The 12,703-nt window shown below is 48.4% G+C and overlaps 2 protein-coding genes across 2 annotated transcripts; one reads left to right on the forward strand and one right to left on the reverse strand.

Annotated features, from left to right (window-relative positions):
* Positions 1–81: 81 nt before the first annotated feature.
* On the reverse strand, positions 82–4,364 carry LOC139329481 (CCHC-type zinc finger nucleic acid binding protein-like). Its single transcript, XM_070959824.1, has 5 exons — positions 4,232–4,364; positions 2,349–2,459; positions 1,969–2,034; positions 1,354–1,561; positions 82–1,015 (listed from the first exon to the last, which is right to left on the reverse strand). The coding sequence occupies exons 2-5, from the start codon at positions 2,443–2,445 to the stop codon at positions 898–900; spliced, it is 489 nt and encodes a 162-aa protein (XP_070815925.1). The 5' UTR covers positions 2,446–2,459; positions 4,232–4,364; the 3' UTR covers positions 82–897.
* A 1,861-nt stretch (positions 4,365–6,225) lies between these two features.
* On the forward strand, positions 6,226–11,443 carry LOC139351390 (pyruvate dehydrogenase [acetyl-transferring]-phosphatase 1, mitochondrial-like). Its single transcript, XM_070993271.1, has 6 exons — positions 6,226–6,279; positions 6,346–6,765; positions 7,521–7,609; positions 8,161–8,175; positions 9,767–10,299; positions 11,169–11,443. Exons 1-6 carry the CDS (start codon positions 6,226–6,228, stop codon positions 11,441–11,443), a joined length of 1,386 nt encoding a protein of 461 aa, XP_070849372.1.
* Positions 11,444–12,703: the final 1,260 nt, after the last annotated feature.

Raw genomic sequence — 12,703 nt, forward strand, 5'->3', positions numbered from 1 at the left:
TAACCCTGAAAAAATCAAACCAGCAGAAACAAAGGACTGAGCGAACGTTTCTCGTGTGTTGTGGAATAAAGTGGACAGGTGTGTCTCCGCTCCTCTTCCTCCCCCTCCACGTTTTTATTGTCAGGTGAAACGTACAGTCTGCAGTACAACCAAATTACATTTTTACAGTAGCTCTAAGTGATATATTGTACAAAAATAGCATTTGGATTTTATTGAGAAAACATTCTCGTCTCTACAAACAAAATTGTTTTTTCTGTTTTATTATTGTAATTAGTTTTTACCTCCATCAGTGAGGTGCTCCAACAGCAACAAAATGCACCTTTAAAATAATTATTAATGCTCTTTTTGTTGTCTGCTATGGCCTGCTCTGATTGGCTCGTTCATTCCTCGTGTGGCAATGGCGTGGCCAGACCTGCGAGGTGATTGGCTTTAGGTGACTGACTTGCTGGCGTCGGAGCCAATCTCTTCTTCCAGACAAACTGAGTTTTGTCCAGAAGAAGAAAAGAAACGTGATCACCATGATGGAAGAAAGAAACTTCTGCCACTTATTTTCCCTCCATTAAAACCCCGCCCACTGTAGACAAGAGGGGAGGGGCTTACTTTTCAATCACTCTACCCTCTCAGCCAATCAGCTGGGCAGAAAGATTTCTTAAAGAAAGTTTTGTACATCATGACACCGCTACCAAACTAAAAACACAAATGTTGTTGTCTCTTTTAGAAATGCAGCAGAAAGGTTTTTGCTTTGTAGCGTCCGCTCCTTCTGCATCCCCGCCTGCTCCCACTGGCTGCTGTGAGGCTGACTGACAGGCCTCTGGACCAATGAGAAGAAGAGGATCACAGGGAATGCATAAAGAGAAAGAAAGAAAAGATAAAAGAGGGTGGGGGTGGTGCTGGCAGCTAGGCGGTGTTCTCGAACATGCACTCCTTGAGTATGTGACCCGACTTCCCACATTTATAGCAGGTCACCTCCGCCGCCTTCTGGCAGGAAACAGCAACATGGCCGATCTCTCCACACCTGCGGCACAGACATGTACTGCTAACACTGCTGACACTGTTACACTGGTTTCACTGGAGAACCAGTGAGTACAACACACACCAAAGAGGCTCCAGCTGAACCAAGAACTGAACCAGTCTGCTGTAGTTAGATCCACTGCAGTGAGCTCACCTGTAGCATTATCTTAAAGGTAGTATTAGTTTATAGATAGCATTAGCTTCAGGGTAGCATTAGCTTCCAGGTAGCATTATCTTAAAGCCAGTATTAGTTTACAGATAGCATTAGCTTCCAGGTAGCATTAGCCTACAGGTAGCATTAGTTTACCTGTAGCATTAGTTTTCCTGCAGATGTTGGCTCACCTGTAGCATTTGACCTTCTCGCAGCACGTCTGGATGTGTCCGAAGCTGCCGCAGGAGTAGCACTTCTGCTCGGGGGCTTGTCTGCAGTCCCGGGCCATGTGTCCGGCCTTCCCACAGTTGTAGCACACCGGCTCTCGCAGTTCTCGCTCCTTCTTCGGCTCCTCGCACTCCCTGGAGATGTGACCTCCTCGGCCACAGTTATAACAGGCTGCGGGGACGACGCGCAGCTTCATGAGCATCACAACATATTCAACAGGAGCTCTCGCAGTGCACTCAGACCTGGCCTCAAACCCCCTCCAGTCCAGGACTGAGCCTGAGAGCAGGATTACCTAAATCCACAACTACAGCAGGATTATCTCTGACAGTTCAGGGTTATCTAGGAAACCTCTTTATCCTGCTGGTCTGAACCTGTTTATCCCCGCTTAGTAAAAATCTAGTCCTGGGTTGGTAAAGTCTGAGTCTTGGGTTAGTATTCCTAAACAGGTAAAGTCTCAGTCCTGGTTTCTTAAGTCTTAATCCTGGGTTAGTTAAGTCTGAGTTACTTAAGTCTTCTCTCTCTGTCTCTGTGTGTGAATCTGTGTCTCCGTCTGTCTCTGTCTCTGTGGGTGTCCTCACCATCCTCAGTCTTCGGACAGTCTCTGATGACGTGTCCCGGCTCTCCACAGCGATAGCAGAACAGATCTGAAACAGGCAGGTCGAGACGTTGATCAGACTGCGATTGATCCGGTGAGTCGATTGATCAGGCTGATCAATAGAATCTGAAACCATCAATTCACTCTTTGATCTGTTTCACTGAGAAACAAGCAAACGAACTAGGGAACATTCATTCATTCATTCATCTGCTGAAGGAGGCACAAACTAAGTACTCTTAATACTGCGCTGAAGTACTTTATGAGGTACTTGTACTTTACAGAGCAGCTGCTCTGTGTTGGTCTGACAGTTATCGTGAACACGTCATCGTATGATGTCGTATGATGCGTTGGCGTCACCCTTACCTCGGCCGCGGCCTTTCCCTCGCCCTCGACCGGCGCTCGGGTAGTTCTTCGCCCAGTGACCGCCACGGCCACCACTGAAACGGTCAGTACTGCTCATCACCACGGCGACGGCTGCAGACGGACGGACAGACAGACAGGCAGATGGACAGACGTGTAAATGAGCGCTCCGTATGTTGACAGTTGAGTCCAACATCAACCCCTGTTTCCCTCCAATCCCACAATGCAACACTGCATGTGTTCCAGATGTGTGAACGTGTGACTGCAGCTGTCAGTGAAAACATGATGACAGACAGTCTGAAGGTCCCGGCCCACATCCACACGTACATCATCTCCTACAGCACTCGAACGCACCACGCTGTGACTTCAGCAGACTGTCTTTAAATGTCTCGCCTGTCTTCAGGTTTTCATCCCACCGCAGCTCACAACTTTTCCTCCATTACACCTTCAGACTCCTTCCTGTCCGGTGAAAAGCTCGTATCTCCAGCTGTGTGGATGCTGAATGTTAGCGCTGAACTGAAGGATGAAGAGCTCCTTCATGTCTTCTTCAGCTCAACTCACTCTTTAAAAGCCTCTTGGATCAGCTGAAAAAGCATCGTCACAAAGCTGAAAACAGCCTGTTTCTCTGAGCTCGTCACGCTCTTTGGAGATATGTGGTTCTGACAGGACGGCTGCGCCGCAGACGCCATGTCTTCTAGAATATGATGCCTTAGATTAGATCGGATTAGATTAGATTAGATGTAGACTAAAGCAGCCAACAGGATATAAAGAAGTTCAGATGTCTATTTATTTTTACTTCAGTCAGGTTTTGAATGCAGGACTGAGTGGAGTATTTTCAGCGTGGTATTAGTACTTTTACTGCAGTAAAGGATCTGAATACTTCTTCCACCACTACCCCCCAAACCTTACGCCTCAGACCTGAATCCAGCTCCAGTCTGATGTTTTCAGTGTCAGACTGAGCCGTGGCTGTGATACCTGCTCATACTCTCCACCTCCCTCCATTACGACGACCTGTTCCTCTTCCCTGAAGGAAGCAGCACGTGATTGGTCCATATAGTGCAAAGCGTCAAGTGACGCGCAGCGCCTGACAAAGAACACCTGGCGAACAAAGACGTGCTGAGACCAACATGTCTGACTGGAGTTTCAGGTTTTGTTGAGCCGACTCAAAGAAAGCCAGGCTGTGTCACAGCTTCACCTGAAGTCTCACCTGTCCGTGACTGCAGCTCAGGCGAACAGAGAAGCAGACTGTGACAGACACTCCAGGTGATCCTCAGGTGGAGGACTCGTTCACACACTGTTGACTCGGACATGTGAATCCGTGTTGTTGGACTCGAGGCCAGCAGGACTGAACACACTCACCTGAAATAAATCAATCTGCACCTGTAATACTATTTCGACCGCGTGCGCTCAGGTGGAGCGCGAGTCTGCTGAAAGCAGCTGAGACAAACTTCTAATGTGGGACCACAGAGAACCGGACTCGATCATGATCCCGGTCCAGATCGTTACGGTCACTTCTGGTTGTATGTTGTTTCTGCTTTTGGCCGCCTCACGCCGCCTGCAGGCGGGTCTACGCGGCAGTCGCTGCGGGATGAACTCCGCTTCAGGCGGGTTGACAGAGTCCGTCCTCCGCCTCGGCCCCGCTGGTGTCCCGCTGTGCGTGTGAGGAGAGGCGGCCTGTCAGCAGGCCCGGCGCTCTCGTGCTGTCAGCTAGCATGCTAACAGGTTAGCATATGTTCCACAGCGGAATAAACCGCGGGAGATTATCCGCTCCGCCGCGCTTCCTCTCCGTCTGAGTCACCGGGACGGAGCGGCAGCGCAGCGCGGTGACGGTGGACCTGCTGCCGGGGGAAAAGAGCGGATTGACCGGCCGGAGATCAAAAACTCACCTCAGCGCCTGAAAGTGTGTTTGCTCTCTGTCCTCTGCGCCACACGCGGTCTGCACACGGCACCATCCAAACACACACACACACACAGCCACGCCCACCCACACACACACAGTGACACGCGCGCACACACGCACAGACACGCCCACCCACAAACCACCCACATACACACTGTGACACGCACACGTCCTGTACAGCAGCAGTTAAAAACGAACTCTGGCGTCTCAGTTGTGAAATTAACGTTCATTCACTCATGACAGGACACCCTGATGACCTCAGGACACCCTGATGACCTCAGGACACCCTGATGACCTCAGGACACCCTGATGACGTCATGTTGCTGACTTATCGTGTCCCCAGGAAGTGTGGCAGGCTTTGAAGCCAGTTTGGCGCAGTGGCTGAACGTGTTGTTATAACATTGCATCATGTGACGCACACGGCTGTAGAGGACTTCTTCCCATTGACTTCCATTGTGACAGATGTGACTGTAACATGGTGGATATTTCTTTAGTGTCATTCTTGTTAACATCTGGAAAGTCAGTGGGAGCTGTACGATGAAATGGTTTCGTCTGCCTTCAGATTAGAGGAGGGTTCAAGCAGAAGTCATCCAGCTCGACGTCTTCAGTGACCGGAGTGTGTTTGAGCGGGTGATTTCTTCAGGTTTGACCTGATTCAGCGGACTGTGAGCCGTAGTTTCTCCAGTAAACAGTCAGACCTCCTCCGCCGGTTCACTCCTCCACCCGGCCGGCTGCTCCTCTGGGGGTCGCTGCTCCTCCGCTGGACCGTCTCAGGGTTCGGCAGGGTGTACAGGTCGGGCGTAGGCAGGGCACCAAAAGGGAAGGTCAGGCGGGGAGTACTCAATTGGTTGCAATCTGCAACCTCGCCACTAGATGTCACTAAACCCGACACACTGGACCTTTAATGGCCTGACTTAAGTTTATTGCTCTCGTTGAATCCACTTCTGGAGACTTGTTGTGTTCTTGGCTTTGGTGAAGTCACACCTGTGGGCTGGTTTTCTGTCCTGAATCTGTGCACTCTTCAACAGCCACTCTTCTTCTTCCAGTATTCCAGTTTGGCGGTTTCTCTTCTTCTTCTGTTAAATTAAAACAAAACAAACACAGTCGGGGGGCGGCTTCACAGCCAGCAACAGGAGTTTATGGATCACTGATTACCGACTGAGATATGAAAGCTGTCAAAGGTCACAGGCAGAAACAGACAACGACTGACGGAGCATACGAACAACCAGCAGCAGTACAGCCGCCTGAAAAGGTGGTGAAAAGGACCGACCTGCTTCAGAGCCACAAACCTTCAACTGAGGGTAGGACGAAGAGTTAACCTCCAACCGAGCAGCTCCACCAACACACGGTGAGTTCAGCTTCACTTATTATCTGTCCAGCTTTTAGCCAGAGCCGCAACACCAAGGAAGATTCAAGACGCGTAAAAACATGTTCAGAAGAGAAAAACGCTTTCCAGCTTCGCCCAGACGGAAACCTCTCTGTGCTGCAGAAACTGATACTGTCGCTGGAAGTGCTCGAGAGAGAGAAGCAGCAGAGGAAAAAGTGAGGGCAGTGAAGGCAGCACAGGGTTTGGTCAGAGAGATCAATAAAGACAGACCAGAGAAAAAAAAGCAGCATTTATCGTCAGCCGCATGGACACATGGGATTTGAAAATTACCAGTACGGTTAAATCTGAACACTATGCTGTGGATCAGCAGAGGGTTGTCTTATGTCACTGTTAGGAGACATTTAGCTCAGCTGATCACTGCTGATGCTTTTCTTGATTCTTCTCAGGCTTTGTTCTGCTGGTTCTCCAGCCTGTTCCCCTGCAAGTTCCCCTGCTGGTTACCCTGCTGAGCAGCCATGCTGGGAAAAACAGGAACTTTCAGCATACATTGCAAGTTTAAGCTCCGACAATGCCGCTCCCTCTCCTCCCCTCCACCTCCCCCTGAGCTCTCCAGACTCCATTACCCAGCAGGCAGTGGGAGCAGGAAGCACAGGATGGGGCAGGAGGCGGGACAGATGAGCTCGGCTCAGATCAACTGCATCTTAAAGGTGAGAAAATCCATCATTCAAAGTGTCAAATCAACCAGTCAAACTGATCTGTCTGTCTGCTGCCAGGCCAATGAATACAGTCACACCTTCCCCAGAGGAGCTGCTTCCCATGGTGTCCTGGGCTTCCATAGTAACATGTTGCCATCCAACCACCCCGGTGAGGACCGTCGGAGCAGCGCTACGTGCCTGGCGGGCTGTGGTGGCGTGCAGTTTGGTGTGTTTGATGGCCATGCAGGGTCGGCGTGCGCTCACGCCGTCAGCCAGAGGCTCTTCTACTACATCGCCGTAGCAATGCTGCCGCGGAGAACGCTGTGGGAGCTCGAACGGGCAGTGGAGGAGGAACGGGCCGTACCACCGCTGCTGGAGTGGCATAAACACCCCCAAGACCACAGCTGCCCTGACGGAGGAGCATCCTCCTTCAACAGTCTCCGAAACTACTGGCAGGAGAGACTGGAGGACGAAGATGAAGAGGAGGAGGAGGAGGGGGTAAACAGGCATCCACACATGGAGAATCAAATCAATCAACCAGACTAGAGGTCTTCACTGGTCCAAATCTGTGGACCAAAAAATGAATCAATAGAAAACCCGCCTGAACCCAATGCAGGCATATATTCATTTTTACAAAACACCAGGTCCAAAGGGACTCCAGCAAACCTGATTAGAGTGAATATATTTTGGATCAGACTCATTAATTACTGGGAACCACGTGGACCTGTGAAGACGTCTTAAGGGGACGACAATGCTCAGAAAATCTGGCCATTAAATGTGTGTGAAGCCTGACATTCAGTTCTTGAAGCAGGTACTGACCTGTCCAGCTGCTATTAGCTGATCTCCGGTATCAGGTGAGAGCAGACAAACATTTCAGTACCTGATTCTGACCAGGACACCGGACCTCAGTCAACCCCCGTCCCTGCAGTCAGATAGTTCTGGTTTGATTTGTCCAGATTTGGATGTTTAGTTTGTGTTGAAATACTGAAAACACTCAGCAGCATTTGTGGAACTGTTTCTTCTGTCGAGAAGAGTTCCTTTACCTGTCCCAGACAGAGAAGATGTCTGACTTCTTCAGATTCAAGAGGAAGAACTGATAGCTATGATTTTCATGTTTGATTCATTATTCAAATATCGTGAGGTTTGACGTCCTGAGTCCTCATCCGTCCGTTCCTCTGACAGGAAGTGAACGCAGTTTTAATGCTTTCCCATGCCATCATGTCATGATTTGTCTCCTCTCTGAATGGTTGCAGGACAGCACCAGGGTGACATCAGCACTGGTCAATGCTTTCCGTCGCCTTGACTATGACCTTTCTGTGGAGGCCCAAGTCCACCTGTCCATGTCCTCGCCCAGGTGTTCATTCTGTGGTCTCATTCTTTCTGCCGACTCCGGACATTTTCAGTCAAACAAAGTTAAAGCCACAGTTTCATTGATATACAAGATAAAAGACAGGTTTGGATTCTGAAGCCTCACCTCTCTCTCCCGTCAAAATAAAACGTCCTGCTGCTGCAGTTTGTCCTTGTTCTTGTGAACAAGAAAATCCTTTTTTTTTAAAAGAAGATAAAATATATAGTGCATATAGTGACCATCATGAAAAAGCTACGGGAAAGACTACAGGTTTTTAAAAATACAAACCTTACTCCCGACAACAATCTACAGGCTCCAGGGCAAATGCAGAACAAAACACATCAGATATTCTATTCAGGTCTCATGTTATTAAATACAAACCAACTGCAGTTCTTCCCACTGGAGAGGACCTGGACTTGGATTCAGGACCACCACCTGATGACAGACCAAATTTATGTTCAAGAAGAGGAAACAAAAGCAGAGCCAGAGGATGCACCTGAACTTACAGGTGCTCTAGTTCTTGTAAAAGTGGTCCAAGATCTCAGTCCGCTATCCTATTTATGTCCATAACTAATATATTATGTTAATCATTCAATGATTCTGTGATCAGTTTAGGTTCAGAGTAAGCTGGTGGACATTAAAGGTGCTCTCTGACGGTGAGTAGCTGCAAGATTCTGTATTTTTCATCTGTGGCAGCAGGAAGCAACTCCACCACTGCAGCCAAACTCTGTGCCGTCACAGACTGCTGCTTCCCACCGACTATAATCAGAATCTGCTCACACAGATAAACAGAGCAGGTTGTAGCTTAACATAGAGGACTCTGTCAGCACTCTGACAGCAATATGGCAAGTTTTGCTAATGTATTCAACTACAATTACAATTTGTCATTTGGCAGATGTTTTTATCCAAAGTGACATACATATGAGATTTTCATACATAATAAGCGGTTCTAGACGGGAGAGAACAACAAGAATAAGTCCCCAAGGCAACTTTCTAGTCCAACTGGACATAGGTGCTACGAGACAGTGCTACAAAGTGATGCATAGAGTGAACAGAGTTTTGTTTTTTTAAGAAAGAAGGTGTTTGGTGAAGAGTTTGGTCTTTAGTCTTTTTCTAAAGATCCAGAGGGACTCTGCAGAACGAATCAAGTTTGGTAACTCGTTCCACCACCTGGGAACCACAGAAGAAAAGAGTCTAGCTAGAGACTTAGGGTCTTTTTGAGCTGGCAACACCAGGCTCCAAGGGAGGGAGCATTGACCTGAATGAGGGAGTTCAGGTAGGTCGGAGTGGTTTTGGTGGTAATTTTGTAGGCAAGCATCAAGGACTTAAACTTGATGCAGGCAGCAAATGGGAGCCTGTGGAGGGATATGAACAGCAGAGTGGCATGTGCTCGTTTGGGCTGGTTAAAGACCAGGCGGATTCTGGATCATCTGCAAGGGTTTTAGCAAGCATGCTGGGAGGAAGGAATTACAATAATAATAAAAAAATGGTTCAGACTGGAAAACCAGACTGTTTCTCTTCTGATTGTTGTCTGTAGCTGAATAATTAAAAACCACCCTCATGTATCATGTCTCTTCTCACAGCACTGAAAAAGTGCTTTGGTGGCACGGCTGCTGTCCTGTCCACATTGGAAGCGATGGAAGTGGCAGCAGCAGCCACTTGCTGTCAGAAAGCACCTCGAGACTCTTGAGGCTGGGATGGCAGATGAACATCTGTATTGACATCCCAATTTTGTAAAGAGGCTGCAATTAATGTTCACCTTTTTATTGACTGTAACCACCAACTTAACCAAAACCCTTACCCAACATTAACCCGGCTATATTTAATGTGAGCACAGATTACACCAAGAGAACATTTTAAAAAAGGTTCTCACTGAATGTATCAGGGCTGATGTTCTTGTTCGGCGGGCTGGTTGGAGGATCTTCGTTCTGGCAGTCATGTGACATAATCTGCATGTGACTACAGGTGGAATCCATCCACAACAGCTCAGCCAAGAAACACAAAGAGAGACTTAAACAAGGTGTAACTTCACTTGATCTGCTCGATCCTGCTGCTGGATCCATTGGCTTCTCATCTCAGAGTTTTCATTGGAACCCTCTCTCTCTCTGTCCACAGAAGGGTGTCTCTCCCTGGGGAGGCATTCTCTCTGTCCTCACCCCTCCGGGTGGCACTGTCCGGCTGCACAGCCTGTGTCACACACATCTCCAACGGGGTCCTTCATGTGGCTAACCTGGGTGACAGTCGGGCCCTACTGGGTGTCCAGGAGCCGGGTGGGTGCTGGTCAGTGGTCAGTCTCTCCAATGACCACAATGCACAGAACCCAGATGAGTTGCAAAGGATTCTGGGGGAACACCCGCCTTTGGAGCATAGAACGGTGGTCCGCCATGATCGTCTGCTGGGTCAGCTGCTGCCCTTCAGGGCATTTGGCGATGTCCGCTTCAAATGGAGTGCAGAGATGCTGAGTCGAGTCTACGAAGCAAGACCAGACATCCTGTCTGCAGTCAGTGAGTTCGTCCGGGCACTGCCACCACACTACCTGACCCCACCCTACCTGAGTGCTCAGCCAGAGGTCACCCAACACCGCATCAGACCTGTTGACAAGTTCCTTGTCCTGGCCACTGACGGACTCTGGGAGCTGATGCACCGACAGACAGTCGTACAGCTGGTGGGGCAACAACTGACAGGTTAGAGAACTAAGATTGTCACTACTTATCCAGTAAACTGAACATCTGCGTTTAACCTAAACTGGAATGTACACACTGAAATTAGAACTTCCAAATCATTGGCCAGCAAGAGAAAAAATTGATGTTGGATCTGGATATGTTTATGTAAGAGCAGTTTGGACTTCCAGTGGAAGGGGGGCAATAGGAAAAGCTTTACCTGTTCTGGATTGTATTCTGGTTTGTGAGGTAATAAGGAGGTCTGACTACTGAGACTTTAGACCACATGAAGCAACATATTGTCATCAGGTCTATAAGGCATCACAGAGCAGGACCATGACCTGTTGTATTTGTCAGGAGTTCTTCCTGTAGAAGTCAATCAGGCTTCAGAGAGAGAGAAAACATACAGTACAGTAGCACAATGTGAGTTCCACATAGACATGTAAAGTAACGGTAAACAAAGTGGTAATAATGGTGGTAACAACAACAATAAGAATTGCAGCAGAGGGTCTGAGCAGGTCCAGCAGATCCTCAGACTCAGAGAGAGAAGACGTCGAGTTAGTAACATGCATTAATAGCTCATGTAGTATAGGATAGTATGCATGTGTCATATTTCGCTCCAAGGCCAGCCTGAGCCAGCCCTAACTGTAAGCTTTATCACAGAGGGAAGGTCTGGAAGGTTTAGGTGACTCATATATTGTTTGCTGTCTGTATGACTTGATTTTAAAAGTATTTCTGATTCTGATTCTGATTTGGTGGCAAATGAAGTTCGTCACCAGGAGTTAATGAAGCTGCTGGTGCTAATCTAGTCGAATCAGTTCAATTGTACATGATGAATTCAGTTGAACTGTCAGTATGAGTGTAAACAGTGGAAGCGGTTCGTTGCTGTTCAGGCCTTCAGCAGCAGAGACCCATAACTCCTGGCGTGGGAATGACATTGGGCAGCCTGCAGCGCCTCCTGCTGGAGAGAAGGGGGCGGGTTCTGTCAGTGCTGGAGGACCAGAACGCTGCAACCCACCTGCTTCGCCACGCCCTCGGGGATGATGGGTATGGAGCAGTGGCACCAAATCGTCTGGCCAAGATGCTGAGCCTGCCGGCAGAGCTGGCCAGGAGGTACCGCGATGACATCACCATCACCGTCATCCACCTGAACGAGCCCAACCTGTAGTCAGAACACCTGCAGGAGTTTACCTGCTCAGGTGACAGATGCGTAACTTGTTTATATGCAAAACTTTGTCACATGCTCGCACCTCCTCTCCTGTTTCCTTTTGTCATTTGATTTTAAATAAAAACACACTTTTGGTTCAGATGTCGTTTTCTTTTTTGCTCCAAATTAAGATTGCATTTTGGCCACCCGCTGATATCAGTGAAGGCAGCCCAAATAACTAACTGAGCTGATGTGAATAAGAAGGAGACGAAAAAGATTTTAGAGATTCGTTTGAGTTGAAAGAAGCACGACATGTCCAGATTTCTGGAGGGGAACCGTGACGGATCCTCCTGCACTCACCTTCGTTTTCTTCAATTTGATCCTAACAGTTCGTTTAGTTTTTACTGACCTGCTGGCCTCAATGTGTTTCACCTTCACATTGACATACAGCAGCTTACAGACATGACGACCGTTTGTTTCATGCATCGTACTCATTGGTGGTTTAGTGTTGTTTGCAGTTCATCAGTTCCTATTTGTGGGTGAAAAATCTAGTTACCGTCTGTACAGTCCCACTTCAGTTTGTCTTCAGGTAAGTTTGCCTGAAGTGGTTCTAATTTCTCTGTCTTGAGTTTCCAGTGATGTGGACGCTGCTGGACTCGGTTGTAGAAACATGGAGACGTTTCACCTCTTGCATGCGGGAGCAGACGCTCTGTGCAGAGGACCATATCTCGCAGTCCAAAAACTGGTCCAGTCGGACCACATGACAGCTTGCTGCGCCTCTATTGGCTCTGCACTGATGACTGTGTGTGTGTGTGTGTGTGTGTGTGTGTGTGTGTGTGTGTGTGTGTGTGTGTTAGAGGCCAGAGTTGTCAATCAGCATTAATACTGACTGAAGACAGACGCATCAATTCAGTTTTACATGTATAGCGCCAAATCACAGCAGTGGTTGTCTCAGGACACTTTCCATATAGAGCTGAACCGAGTCAAAGGACATAGTGAAGGACCTAATGCTGCCGTGTCGTCCTCAGAGGGATGAAGACAGACTGTCTGTCTTCCCCAGCATCCCTCTGAAGAAATGGAGCTGTGGTGGACAAGGTGTCCTCACCTGCTGCCACATGTACCTGCGTTACAGCTTCAGAGACAGTAAGACAAACGCTGCGTCTGTCTTCAGATTTCTAGTCAGTGAATGTTTCATGACTGACGTGCGCAGGTGTTACGTCGACTCCGCCTCTTCATTATGAACCATTTTTTATTGTCAAAATAACACAGGTGAAGCTTTGT

The sequence above is a fragment of the Chaetodon trifascialis genome, chromosome 3 (assembly GCF_039877785.1).
Source record: "Chaetodon trifascialis isolate fChaTrf1 chromosome 3, fChaTrf1.hap1, whole genome shotgun sequence".
Classification (NCBI taxonomy): domain Eukaryota; kingdom Metazoa; phylum Chordata; class Actinopteri; order Chaetodontiformes; family Chaetodontidae; genus Chaetodon; species Chaetodon trifascialis.

Bases quoted from the DNA above. Each gene is read 5' to 3' on its own strand.
- LOC139329481 (XM_070959824.1), bottom strand. From the start codon at position 2,445: ATGAGCAGTACTGACCGTTTCAGTGGTGGCCGTGGCGGTCACTGGGCG. The intron at 1,562-1,968 runs GTGAGGACACCC...TCGTCCCCGCAG, and splicing joins CTGTCCGAAGACTGAGGATG to CCTGTTATAACTGTGGCCGA. The intron at 1,016-1,353 runs GTGAGCCAACAT...TCTGTGCCGCAG, and splicing joins GAGAAGGTCAAATGCTACAG to GTGTGGAGAGATCGGCCATG.
- LOC139351390 (XM_070993271.1), top strand. From the start codon at position 6,226: ATGGGGCAGGAGGCGGGACAGATGAGCTCGGCTCAGATCAACTGCATC. The intron at 6,280-6,345 runs GTGAGAAAATCC...GTCTGCTGCCAG, and splicing joins AGATCAACTGCATCTTAAAG to GCCAATGAATACAGTCACAC. The intron at 6,766-7,520 runs GTAAACAGGCAT...GAATGGTTGCAG, and splicing joins AAGAGGAGGAGGAGGAGGGG to GACAGCACCAGGGTGACATC.